This window comes from Phaethon aethereus, assembly GCF_964289735.1.
Source record: "Phaethon aethereus genome assembly, chromosome: 2".
In the NCBI taxonomy this organism is placed as follows: domain Eukaryota; kingdom Metazoa; phylum Chordata; class Aves; order Phaethontiformes; family Phaethontidae; genus Phaethon; species Phaethon aethereus.
Genome location: NC_138582.1, coordinates 159,912,976 through 159,926,453, shown reverse-complemented (window position 1 = coordinate 159,926,453; position 13,478 = coordinate 159,912,976). Strand labels below are relative to the sequence as shown.

At 47.3% G+C, this 13,478-nt stretch overlaps 1 protein-coding gene across 1 annotated transcript in view; it reads right to left on the bottom strand.

Annotated features, from left to right (window-relative positions):
- Positions 1–8,706, bottom strand: part of DIP2C (disco interacting protein 2 homolog C) — a gene marked incomplete at both ends in the record, with an annotated part of 330,160 nt that extends 321,454 nt beyond the window's left edge. The window contains one exon of the mRNA XM_082015390.1: positions 8,622–8,706. Within this exon, the coding sequence (XP_081871516.1) occupies positions 8,622–8,706 (85 nt within the window). The remainder of the gene's footprint in view (positions 1–8,621) is intronic.
- Positions 8,707–13,478: the final 4,772 nt, after the last annotated feature.

The window sequence follows — 13,478 nt, the reverse complement described above, 5'->3', positions numbered from 1 at the left end:
GGAATTTTGTAAGGAAACTTTCTGTACAACTTCAAAACTGTTGCATAATGAGGTATTAGAATCTTGAAGGCCAATTTGGTCTATTTTCTCATTAAACAGCGATAAATGCAATAGCCCTGGAATCATCCTCCTAATACCATGTAACTCTATCTGGAGGGGTCACACAGAAGGGATAGTCCAGGCCTGCTTTTTGTGAAGAGATTGTTGCTAGGGTCTCTTTTTGCCAGGTTGTTCATGGACACATGGGCATCCACACGCTAGGAAAAAAAGTGTCAGCACACTTCGTTTGGGTCTCTAAGCCAACCAAAAGTCTCTAAACTTTTGCTAGTCTAGGCAGGCTTTCAACCACCAGCCTACCAGTGAAGTAGCAGGCTCCATTACTTACGCTTCAGTATTTGTCACAGAGTTCATTAAGAAACATTTTCCTGGCTTCTAAACAGCTCCTACCAGACCAGACTTACAAGATCTTTATTTGATATTTCAATCTTTTATACAAATCAAGCCAAGATTTGAATGAAGAAACTGCAGATGTCATGGTTAGTGTGGAGGTATGATTTCCGGATCCAGAGAGCAACAGAATCAAACACAGGTTCTAATACCCATTTTTACTTCCATATAAGCAGACAACATTTGAAGAATCCCTTCTTCCCTTCAACTGCCACCATTCTGCAGACCCAGCCATACACATAAAAGCTAACACCACCTCAAGAATCCCAAAAGATGGACTATTAGTGGTCCAGTTCAGTCTTTGGAAATCAAACAAATTTTTTTTTTTTTTCCTATGAGTTGACCCTTCAACTCTTAGGAAACACCTCCTTCCCCTCCAAGCTATCAAGATACTTTGTAAGAATTCCTTCTTTCTCTAGTCATCCAACCATTTAACACGATACTCTTAAAAAGAGGTCATTGAGACCAGACATCATATACTTTTCGATGTTAACATCTGCTGTAAAATAATGTGACAATTATCCACACCCCAGCACTTAATGCTGCTCTAAGCACTGCAGGTTATGTGTCAAATAGACTATGCCTATCAAACTGCCATGAACCAGCAACCAACAGTCCTCAGAAAAGGAACTACAAGAAAGCACCATGACACGTCTTCGTTCATCCCCCAAGAGCCATCCGTGCACAGTTGCTCTGGTAGGACTCTCTGTGGCTTTAGGGCAGAAGCCTCCTCTTCTGTGGCAAGAGGCTCCAGCCAAAGCCATGGCCACAGTCTTCCCAGCATCTGTCTCAAGCTGAATTGCTTTGAGTATTCCTATATTTGCTTTTTTGTTGCAGAAGATCATGATGTCCTCAGTATGCTTTATACATGTTTTAAAATTATACTTAATCCTAGCGATAAATAATACTGGGTAGCAATTAGAAGCCCTAAATAAGATTACCGGGAAAAAAAAATGTATTTACACATGCCTAAAATGAGCAATTCCTCGATTCATTCCACCAAGTGGAGTTAAATGAAACTAATTCCAGTTTTTTAGTCTGTGTTTACCCTAGTAATATCCTAACTACCTAGAAAGACCAGAAATAACCCTGAGGTGAGCAACCATGTTTTGACAATGCCCCCCATACCACCACAGTCAAGGAGAGAATTGGGGGCTGTTGTTAATGATCCGAAAAGTGTCTTAACAAGCCAAGCCAGGAAAACTGTGGCATCCAGGCCCACAGCTGGGGCTACAGACTGCAAGGAGGTTCTCAAGAAGAAAGGGGAAAAAAAGGAGGCAGGGGAGGAGAGAAGTCAGAATGGGATCATCAGGAGTTTGGCAAAAATGAAGCTCACCCACCAGGAAGGTAGAGGAATATACATGCATAATTTTACATGGATTAAGAGTTTGTGTCAAATCTGTGATGTGCTGTGGTGAATTCTTATACCGCAGTGAGTCATCTTGTCTGACAGTTGCCGGGGAATTAAAGCAGTTATTTTTAAAAAATTATATGTCCTGCTTGACGCATTATACAAATAGCCTCTTAAAAAATTAAAATGCAGTCAATGCATTTTTAAGTATAGAAGAGCTATGGTACGTTTAGGATTCTCTGTACCACACCACAAACATCCATTCTAATCTATGAAAACCTAAAGGAGACTATTGATGTCCCTTCAGAGAAACATTGATCTTTCTGCTGCTCCCAATCCAAATCCTGCATCAAAAATTAGTTTATTTTATCTGCCTTTTATACAGCCTGAAAATATTTTTCCCTGCAAAAAATTCATAGAATCACAAAGGTTGGAAAGGACCTTCAAGACACCAAGTCCAACCATTAAACACAAAGGAAAGAGGCGTGCTAAATCTGAATTCCTTCAATACCAATGGATATTTGGGTTGCTAGAAAAAAGACTATTTGAATCAAAATTGCACCATTCCCCTTATAATGGAGTAATGAAAGCAGGTCACTACCCTTCTAGAGAAAAGCAGCACATTGACTCACAACCATTAGGTGTATGTCGTGCTGTTGGTTTGGCAAGGGGAAGCAGCGCTGGCTTCTTCTCCCTGCACTGCGCAGCAGAATCACACAGACGTACCCTGAAGCTGCAAAGGGCAGCTCCTTACAATGCATCTTCTCCTTATAAATACATCGCTTACTGCCTGTTTTGCCTAGAAAACTGACACCCCGTTGGCAATTTTCACACGTCCTTGGGAAAAGTTTTCTGAGTATGTCTGTTGTGTAATACAGGAAAGATCATCTGCGTGATCTATTAAGTGTAACCCTTGGGCATCAATGCTGCTCAGCATCAGCTGGCAATAAAGGTATATTTACAGCATGCCTTCGGGACAGCTGTTCTGGGAACATCCTGGAGATTTGCATAGTCTATTTTACAAGGCATTACAATGTACTCAACTGAATGAGTGGCAGAGAATCCTTTTGACAAAACACCACCCATTAAAAGCCCTTAAGTCCAAATATCACAGTAAAGTGAAGTAGGTAGATATTTAAAAAAACAAAACAAAACAAAACAAACTTCAAATTCCAGTGCCTTAAAATGCAAATAGTTATTAACTTGTGAGTGAATTCAAGCTGTTTTTAAAAAAAGCTAGTTACTATCCCTCTCCAAACTTGAGCACCATCCAAGAAACAGCTGATGAGAGGAGAGTCATCTTACAATGAAAGAAAAGTTTCTCTTGCCAGGTCTCTTGATTTTATCATAATCCCCATGGTATTTGGTATATTTTCTTAAAGCCTTAGATCTTGCAGGTAACTTATGTGAAAACTTCAGCTTTATGTATTTTGAGTAAATTAGTCCTCTCTTTGCCAGAAAAAGAACTGAAAACATGAGCCAACTGCACCCTAATAGCTCAAAAAACAAAAAGAAGCAAACGTGAGTATTGAATTTCTTATTTCATTTCTCACCTAAACTCAGAAAGTATTAACACTTTGTCATTGGACAGGTGATACTCACTTGCTAAGCAGAGCACTATCTCTCAAGGAGTGAATTAAAAGGATGATTTGTGTCTCAAATCACAGAGGTGTGGTAGTTACTGAAATTTTCACACTTTGAAACTTCTCCAAGGGTGAAGAGTCAGCTGGCAAATGTTACGGAGAAATAATAACTAGAGGAGCTAACTACAGTTCTCTGGCCCCAATCCAGTGGCTACATGCAGACAACAAAAGACAGAACTTATACCAAATAAAATAATAAACCTGGACAGACATTGACCCAATCAACCCAACAATATTACCGAATACAATTGAGCCAGTCAATACAATGAAAGCTGAGGACCAAAATAATTAGCTGAATGCGTGTCCAGTGCCTTTGGGAGTAAGTAACCACTCATTAAAGATCTGATGACACTTTTTTTGAAAGTCTCTTTGGAGAAAAGTTCAGACTTTCAAAAAAAGCCAAACCTGCTACACCTCATGTTTAAAATGGAAGATGCCTGGAAGTACAGTATGGAATATAGGGAGAATAGTTTCTGAACAGGATGGTTTTCACATTTTCCATGTGGCGTCTGTGGTTCTTTAAGTGTTCCTGCTATGTTATCTGACACTTGAATAAAATACTGCAAGAACTATAAAGCATCTTTTCGCAATTAATTTTGGTTCAGGAAGTAATTGGAAGGGAAATATAACCTTGTATACCCTTAAACTGAGGGGAAAATTATAAAAGTATTGGGGGGGGGCTTTTTTTTTTAATAAATTCTTAAGTGTTTTTAAGAATGGAGGGGTTGTAGAACTATTTTTTTTTTTTTTTAGTAAGAGCACATTTCAGGACTCCTGGTTTTATTAAATCAGTTCTTCAGTTAACAGCCCCCAAGCTATTCTAAAAAACAAGATGATTCACCACCCAGTACAATTTTATACATCGTTAGAAAACTAAAGCCTCGTAAAATTCTAAGCAGCCCTAAAGAACAACTACTGCAGAGTGACATGTTGATTGCATCAGCCTAGAAGGGCTACAGTTTTGAGCAATGCAAGCTTTAGTAGGCTCAGTGGAAACTACCACTGACTGTCAAAGAACACGTATGTTAACATGCCAGCATCAAGCATATTCACTCAAACACAGCAAAACAAATGTCTTCAGAATATCTAATGGGGTAAGGATGAGTCCACAACTTCTAATATTCATCAAATTTAAACTGCTGCCACACCCCTATGCTCTGAGAAGCACAGAATTCTCCATCCCCAATGAAGCGAAAACACTGTCAAGAAGTGTGTTATTGATGCCTTATGCTGAACAATACATTACATGCCAACATATCAACGTGAAAGTCATTCTCAGCACTCATCAGTGCTAGACTATCTCCGTCACCCACTCCCTGTGTGGGGCAGGCTACCAGCACACAGGTGCAGCGTACGCCGGTAAGCATTTCTGACTCTGACCGATCTTCATCTTCTAAATCATAATAATCACAGAATCACGGAATCGTTAAGATTGGAAAGGACCTTCAAGATCATCAAGTCCAACCGTTAACCCAACACCACCATGCCCCCTAAACTATGTCCCAAAGCACCACATCCACACGTTTTTTGAATATTTCCAGTGATGGTGACTCCACCACCTCCCTGGGCAGCACGTTCCAATGCTTGATCACTCTCTCGGTGAAGAAATTTTTCCTAATATGCAATCTAAACCTCCCCTGGCGCAACTTGAGGCCATTTCCTCTCATCCTATCGCTGGTTACTTGGGAAAAGAGACCAACACCTACCTCGCCACAACCCCCTTTCAGGTAGCTGTTAGAGAGCAATAAGGTCTCCCCTCAGTCTCCTCTTCTCCAGACTGAACGAAATTAAACGAACAAAATATAAAATGGTTATCCTAATTTGCATCCATAGTACCTCTTAAATAGCTATGTTTAAAACAGAAAAGCCCATTCAGACCACAACAAAGGGGAGGTAGAAGGCATGTGGCTTGCACATAATAACCAATGGGTTAGGACTGCCACAGAGAGAATCTTAGCAGAACACCAAGTAAACACCTTCCTGACAAACTGTTCCTCCTTCTCAACCAAGGAGCAGTGCACAACTGCCGAAACACTCGCACAAATAAAGACACTTTACCCTATCCTCTGAAAAGCATGTGCTACCTGTATGGCAGCCTCTTCCTGAGGTTCTCCTGCCAGCAACCCTGCCACGAGTGAGGCTATGCCTGGTGCAGAGCTGAACAACGAACTCGGAATTTGATTAAAAGGTAAGGGGGGAAATACCACAGCCAAATTTAAACGTATGATGACTATGAGTGAAGACTGTAGTTACAATGCCTGCACAGTGCCCGCTGCGCTACTGTCACAGTACTAGCAGTCTGGTCACACGGACACCAGTTATTTTGTGTTAGGTTTCCAGATGCATTGCATGGGTAGGACCCACATATCACACAAGACACTTACAAGAGCTAGGAAGGAGACAGCTTTAGCTCACAGCCAAGAAACGATCTTGCAATAATCCTGCTGGTGCAGGATTACCACAAGATTTTGCAGGATCTTGCAAAAATCCTTCTCTCTTTTCCACAAAGCAGCAGCTTGCTTTCAGAAACTGTTCCTAAGGCTGCGCTGTCCCTAACAGGTTTTGGCATTGGAGAACTGGGTTGCTTGGGTACAGCGGCAGCTGTAAGACCCATGGCATTCAGTACCTCCAGAACTGAAAAACTCACGCTCACAGACAATACAACAGATCAATTCAGGCCTCTAGGATTTGAAAAACATTCTCCTAGCAAGTCTGACTCAGGAAAACACTTTAAAAAGGGGCACAATTCTCAGCAGACCCTCAGGTCCCAATGTTACCAGAGACCCGAACACACGTTTAAGTGTGCAGTTGCCCGTCTATTGCCTTCAAGAGTTTCCTGCTTCACGAAGGCAGCAGAGACACCCTAACACATCATGAGCTTAACACGTGTTAAAACCTCAGTCTTGTGAATATTTATGCACATGCATAAGCATATCACAGCTAATGTACTCTGCTGAAGCCAGTGGACTGGCTCATAATGGTCAAGTTAAGCACATATGTAAGGTGCTGCATGTTCAAGGGCATAAAGATGCACAAAGCTGACTTGAAAACCATTTAACTCAGAGTTAGCATGGCCAGAGTATGACCAGTCTTCTACAGCACAACAAAACTGTACAAATTACTGATCCCATTATCTGTAGGGATTAGTTTTGGGAACAGGCCAGGAGTTGCAACACGGGTGCCTAAAGGTAGGAGCTTTAAGTAATGAATGATTTCATTTTCTCAGGCACTGAGCGCTGTAATGTACTTGACTAAGAGCACATCCAGAGCAACTTGGAGGAAGACAGTGAAATAGGGATGCTGACCCTTTTTCCACCCACTTCCCAATTCCAACCTATCTTCATTTAGGCTGCCACAGCCAGAAAACACGAGCCATCCCATCTGCTGGGTGTAACATCAGTGGCACAGAAGGAAAGATACTGTCAGTGGACTAAATTCATTCCAGCTCTAGCTGCAGGGAAGTTACAGCAGTGCAGATACAGATGTCCAATTGCAAACCACGTCCCACTTCCTCAGAGCCTTCTTGGATTATGCTTAGAGCAACAGAAATGGCACCATAAAACTGAATTACAACTTTAGTATACTGAATTAGCATATTTCTTATTGAAGGTCTATGCCAGTTTGATTTTGGTCTTCGGCAAGCATTTACTAACAGCTGTTTTAATTAACGTTAGTGTGTAGACAATGATGTGATACACACCAAGAAGCATTTTCTGCATAAAGCAAGAACGTTACATATACCGTGATATAAACAGTCCTTCCTCCCACTCTCACTACCACAGATAAGGGCCAATCGACAGGCAGTGCATCACAGAAAGGCAATATCGTATTTAACTCCTCTTCTTTCAGGTTTTCAGGGCACCCTCGGGTAGGGGGAGGCACAGAAATGAGAGCCACAAGCAATCCCAGCAGCTCATTCTCCTCTTCACCCTCAAAGCGTTAAAAGGAAAATACAATGTCAACATCAGCTCCTCCCTGCCGATGAACTGGCTCGAGCGCATTTTACTTTCTGGCTTGCAGCCCTTACAAACCGTTACAAAAAGACAGAAAGACAGACAGCTCAATATATCGACCACTTCCAATAACTAATTTGGGACACGCTGGGTCATTTGCCCCTTCTTGTGAAGTGATGTAGCCTCTTGGTGGTGAACGAACCCCGATATTTGCCTTTTTTGTTAAAAAAAGGTGGGGGAGCTAATTGCATATTTGCATTTCGGTCAAGAGCCAGCCCTAGCATCAGTACACAGAAATACCCCCTACTCTCTTCCTCTGGGAAGAACAGATTCCATCCGATAGACCAAAACCGCCTCCAAGACCGACGGCACTCCGGGCGCTCCGTGCCCACAGCGAGGGATCCCGACGGGCACGCATCGCTGCCTGCCCCTCGCTCCCCAGCCGGGGCTGACCGGCACGGGAGCGGGCAGCTGGGCCCGGCGAGGAGCCGAGGGCGGGCTGGGGCTGCGGCTCCCCCGCCCAGCCACGGCAACAGCAATACGCGGGCTGCGGGGGAGCCTTCTCAGCCCAGGAACCGGCGGAGCATCAAAATCAACCACGCCAAGAAAATCACCACAAGCTTTATACATATTTAAAAAAAAAAATAAATCTCGCAATTAAAAAAAAAAATTCGTTTCCTCTAAGCGACCTAGCTCGCATTGTCCAAAACGACCTTATCATGGGCTATTTTGTTGCAACCGACACACACGTTGCGTGGACTCCGTGGCCGGTCCCTCCATACGGTCAAAGAGGGGGTTTTTGCACGCAGGTACGCGGCGGATTTCCGCGAAGCCGCCTGGTTCGTGGCAGGGCAGGAACCCCTCCGAACCAGCCCTACGGATTTTTCCCCCTCCCACACCGCAGCGTGCGAGGCTGGGGCGGCCAGCCCCGCTGCCAGACCCCTCGCCCGCCCCCGCCAGCGCTGCGACCGGGGGCATTCACAGGCAGAACAGAACACCCGTGCCGGCACCCTCCGCCGGCGGGGCCCGTGGGGGGAGAGGGGGCGTCAGGGGAGCCCGCGGGCGCCGCCGGGGCCGGGCCGGGCCGGCAGCAGCCCCGCGGGCAGCAGGGCCGCAGGGCGCGGGCTGCGTGAGGGAGGAGCGGGCCGGGGGCCGCCGCTCCGCTGCCGCGCGCCCACCCCAACCGCCGCCCGCGCGAGCGCCGGGCCCGCCGCGCCGCCCCTTTACCTTCGGAGAGCTCCAGCTCCAGCTCGGCCAGCCGGGCCCTCACCTCCAGGGGCAGGGACACGCTCTCCAGGCTGCGGTCCGCCATGCTCGCGCGGCGGGGACGGGCTCTCCCCTCCTCAGGCTGCCCCGCTCTCCCCCTTTGTCCGCGGCGGAACGGGGAGCGGGCAGGCGGCGGGGCCGCGGCGGGTGGCTGAGTCCTCCCCGCGGTCTCAGGCGGGCATGCGGGGGGGGGGGAAGCGGGCGGGCGGGCGGTCCGCGCGAGGGGACGGGGCGCAGAGGGAGGGAATGCGGAGGTTTCTCCTCTCCTCCCCTCTCCTCCTCCTCCTCCTTCGCCGCCTCCTTCAGCGGGGCCCCGCCATGGCAGCTCCCGCCGCCCGCCCGCGATCGCTCCGCATCGGCTCCCCGCCGCGCCCGGCCCGGCCCACCCACCCCCCCTGCCCGCCGCCCGGCACCGCGGCGGCGGCGGCTCTCGCCTCGCCCCGGCCCGGCCCCGGCCCGCTCCTCCCCGCCCGGCTGGGGCTGGCGGCGGCGCCTGGCGCTGCGGTGCCGCTGCCGCGACTGCTGCTGGCCGGCACCGCGCCGCTGTCACAGCCACGTGACCGCGCCGCCCCGCGCCCCTACCGCCGGCCCCCAGGGGGCGCCCCAGCCCCGGCGGCGCTCCGCGGCCGCGCAGCGGGGCCGCCCCGCCCCACCCCGGCCTGCCGCCGGTCCGCGCGCCGGGGTGCCTCCGGGCTGGCTCCGGCATGGTGCCGGGGATGGCGCCCGGCAGGGTCCCCGGGCCGCGCCCACCCGCAGGGGCGCAGCGGGTTCCGCTGCCCTCCCCGACGGGGTCCGGGGCCACCGTGTTCCAGCGCTTTGCACAGCACCGTGCTTCAGGGCGCGGCTGGAAACGCGCTTTACCCCTCCGTCCTCGCAGCGCTGCTGGAAGCAGGGCTCCTGGTCCGTGCCGTAGCGGGGAAGGGGGGAAGGAGGGGTGTGCGCAAGGCCAGGCAGTAGGTCGGCGCCAGAAAGGCGAACAGCACGGCGGCACCCTGCGCCCTGTTTTTCTTCCCCACCTGCTGAACACCTTCCAGCGTACCCCCATTTTCACCTACGCTCCCTGCATTCAGCCAGTGGTGGACTTGGCAGTGTTCGGTTGACGGCTGTACTCAATGACCTTGAGGGTCTTTTCCAACCTAAATGGTCCGATTCTGTTCTATTCCAAACAAGCCATGGCAATTCTGGAACGCCTATCACCAAACCCTGGGTGCAGGTTTCCGTGAAAGAGGAGCGTAATCTTAGTCCAATAAAGAAGAACGGAGTGGACACTGCGGTGTGCCCATGCTGGGCACCAGCATGTACCGGCTGTCACCAAGCCTGTATCTGGAGAACATGGTAAAAAGGACTGACGCACCAGTACTCTGAATTACACCGCTCCAACATAAGAGGGAACAGTTTTGAATACGTTTAATTAAACTCCCCTTCGGTTCAACAACTACATTTCACAAGGAGCATCTTTCTTTTCTCTTTTTCTCTCTATGTATTTCCCCCCTTTTTTGTTTGGGGTTTTTTTTGGTTGGTTGCTTTTTTAAATCTCTCACAAGAAGGAAGGAGCAAGATACCACGGCACCTGTCGTTTCAAAAATCCTTGGGAGTCTCAATGGTAGAACAGGTCTTAGAAGGACAGAACTTTAGCAGAAAGAAAAAGGCGCAATCATCTGCAGGCCAGTCTTGGCTTATACCTTCAGTCAGTGGAAGTAAAACAAGGATGTAGGAGTTTCTTCAAAAGATAAAGCTTAGGCTGCGACGATACTAAACAATGTAATTTTTTAATACGTTGTGGAACAATAACAAATTACATCATTTTACCAGCTGTGCTGAGCTGGCATCAACACTGGAGCGAGTCCTGCAGCATGCGTAGGGCTGGTGGTTTCTCCTGTTTTCGCTGGTTGGCAGCCCCAGACGCAGGAGAGCTGTTTACACTCAGATCGCGGCCGATGCCAGCATCACTTCAGCCAGACCAGTGGCAGAACTGGTTGGGATACTTTGCTGAAGTTGCCTGCTGTAAACAAGGCTTGAACACCCGAAGTTCCTTCATTTTGTGGTGCTGCTATTTGTTTTATTGTCATATATGTTGGTTTGTATTAACCACTCCTGAGCTACTCTTCAATGCACTGCAGGATGGGAGCCATCTGGTTAGGGTCTCTTCAGCAGGGCCATTACTTTTAGAAGCAAGGCGACACACACGCCATTAAGGGCTACACAAATACCTCTCCCCTGGCACTGTGCTACACAAGGGTAAGATTTTTACCTTTTGGTGTGCGCTGCGTGTTTCAAATACAGACATCCAAAAAATTATCCAGGTCTTTCGTGTTCGTTGCATTAAGACCTAAACAATGAAAAGCAATTAAATCCAAATGTGCTCCAGGGTTCCTACCTGAGAATCCGAGTTTTGTTTGTTTGTTGTTTTATGTGGGATGAAATAGGCTGGAAGTATCAGCCTTCTGCAGGAGCGGCCTTTTCAAGTACAGTGGAGCCAGCCGAGAGGGAGGCAAGGCAAGGCTTTGCAGTGATCCAGCTTCCTTCGCTACTGCGTATCTCCGAGTTGCACCTTTACTTCCCCGATCCTGATAGGAACCGATTCTTTTACTCGTTATCTGATCACTGCAGAATCAACACTGGCGATGTTCACCCTGCTTTCCAAATTTTTCCTTTTGTGAAGTTACATAAAAAGACCTAAAGAGAAGTATTTGAATGTTCACATCATTGCACCTGAAATCTTCTCAGCGCTTCCACCACAAGACTGCGTTTCAGGCGTCGGGTGCTTTTAACAGAAGAGCGATCACCTGAGGTTGGAACTCATCCGGCAGAAATGGAAATGCCTGAATTCAGCAAACGTTCCGCTAAGGCGATGTCCTGGGTGGTGGCTCTTTCCTGTGGAGGGAATTTGGGGGGCTGTGGGGACCCCCTGGGCAGGCAGGGCCATCCCATCCCCCGGAGCTGGGTGCAGGCAGGGGCAAGCGCTGCGGGAAGCTTGACCGGGGGCTCTGGCAGCCAAACCCCAGCACAGGGACACATGTGGGGCCATGGCAGCCTCCCTCGAAAAGCCCACTTGCTCCCCTACAGCTGATCTCATAAGGGGAGATTTCTTAATTCTGCAAAGGATCAGAGCCCAGGCTTGCGGACTGAAATTTCAAGCAGGTAAATTTGCACAATGAATTTGATGAAATGCTGAAATTCCCGTGAAAAAGAAGCAAGTCATGAGATTTGCCCTAGCGGGTCCTAATTCATGAATCCTTTCGATTTACAGGTAAGAGGCTGCGTCCTGATCACCCCCCAGAATAAGTGGTAGAAACGCTCCCAACTTCAAGAAAAGCAGGATAGTATTTGTATTTTGGATGCAGTGAATAATTAGCATGGTCAGGATTTGTAAAATGCTTTTCTGTCAAGACATGCCTTTCTTTAAAGGCACAGCGATATTCGTATGGCGTACAGTTTCGTCTGCTTTCAAGAAAAACAAGGAGTCAGTAATGCCTTTCCAGCAGAGGCCCTGGTCAAGGCAGCTTGTGAGTGACTTCGTACACAAATGCTTTTGTTAAAATGATTGGGGTTATTTACATGCAATGACCCATTTGAACATGTGTATCTTCACAGAAGAAAGAAAAAAAATGTATTTTTACTTAAAAATACTTATTCAAGTATTTGAGTCAAATAGGTCAAATCCTACTGAAGACTGCTCTGTACAGATCACCTTATGGTGTCGGTAGCTGAGTGAAACCCTTGAAGGACCACGTAGAATTGACCTTGACTAGATAGAAATTCTCTTTCCTAGCTCTCTCACAGCAGAAGATGTATCCAATGTTGCAGAGATGTAGCCCAAAGCCAGGTTTGTCCTACAAAGGTTCCCAGCATCATAACTTTAGGAAGGGAGCAAGGCACTAAGACATTTAGGAAAAAGAAAAAGCTCTTGTGTAGGCACTACTACCTTGACATAAAGCACCTAAGATGATGTGTGTGTCTTCTGGACACTGTTGTAAAATGATCGTGTCTGTGAATGAAGGGGTTAGCTTCTCTTCTCTCTGCGGGAGTGGGGAGTCAGGATTTGACCAATGTAGCGAAAAAAAGTCAAAAGCAGGAGGCGTTCACAGCAAAACAACAAATATAATCAGCTGCCTGGAGGGACTGAGTTCTATGGAGAGATTACAAGAGTGCTTACTCGGCTTGCTAAGCAACAGTAAGGGATGGCCCAGATAGCTGCCCACGGTTATCTTAAAGGTGGAAGCACCAAGGAAGTTGAAGGGGCAAAAAGGTGGGGAGAAGAGGATACAACTTTGAATAATCAGATGGAAATAAGAAAGGGAGCCGAAACACGTACCGGGGAAATCTTCCAACGGATGAGCTGCATTAGTCTGCGGAAGAGCCTCTCAAAGGACATGGTGGAATCCCCATAATTTGAAACAATAAAACCAGAATAGACAAAACAATCATGAATATGCTGTAGGAAATAATCCTACTATGGGACAGCATGAACGTGCTTGTCTGGCATTGCTCATGCAAAGATGTACTGCTTGCTTTTTTTTTCCAGTTGAATTCAATTTATTTTCTCCCCTTCCCCTCTCCACTCCCACTCCTGTATGCGTCTGCTTGTGTCTCACACGCAGGTCATGAAATGTATTATTTCTTTTACAGTATCTACCACAAATGTGGCGGGATGGCTACCTGCTACCATACTGCAAATAGCGAAAAGTAGTTGGTTAGATGCATTAATCAAGTCTGAATGGCATGCAAATAGTTCTATAATTATTTCCAAGTTGGGTTCTAATTTCTTTTAACATTTAAAAATTAAACCCAATCTCATCTTCTAATTCCTCTCCTGGG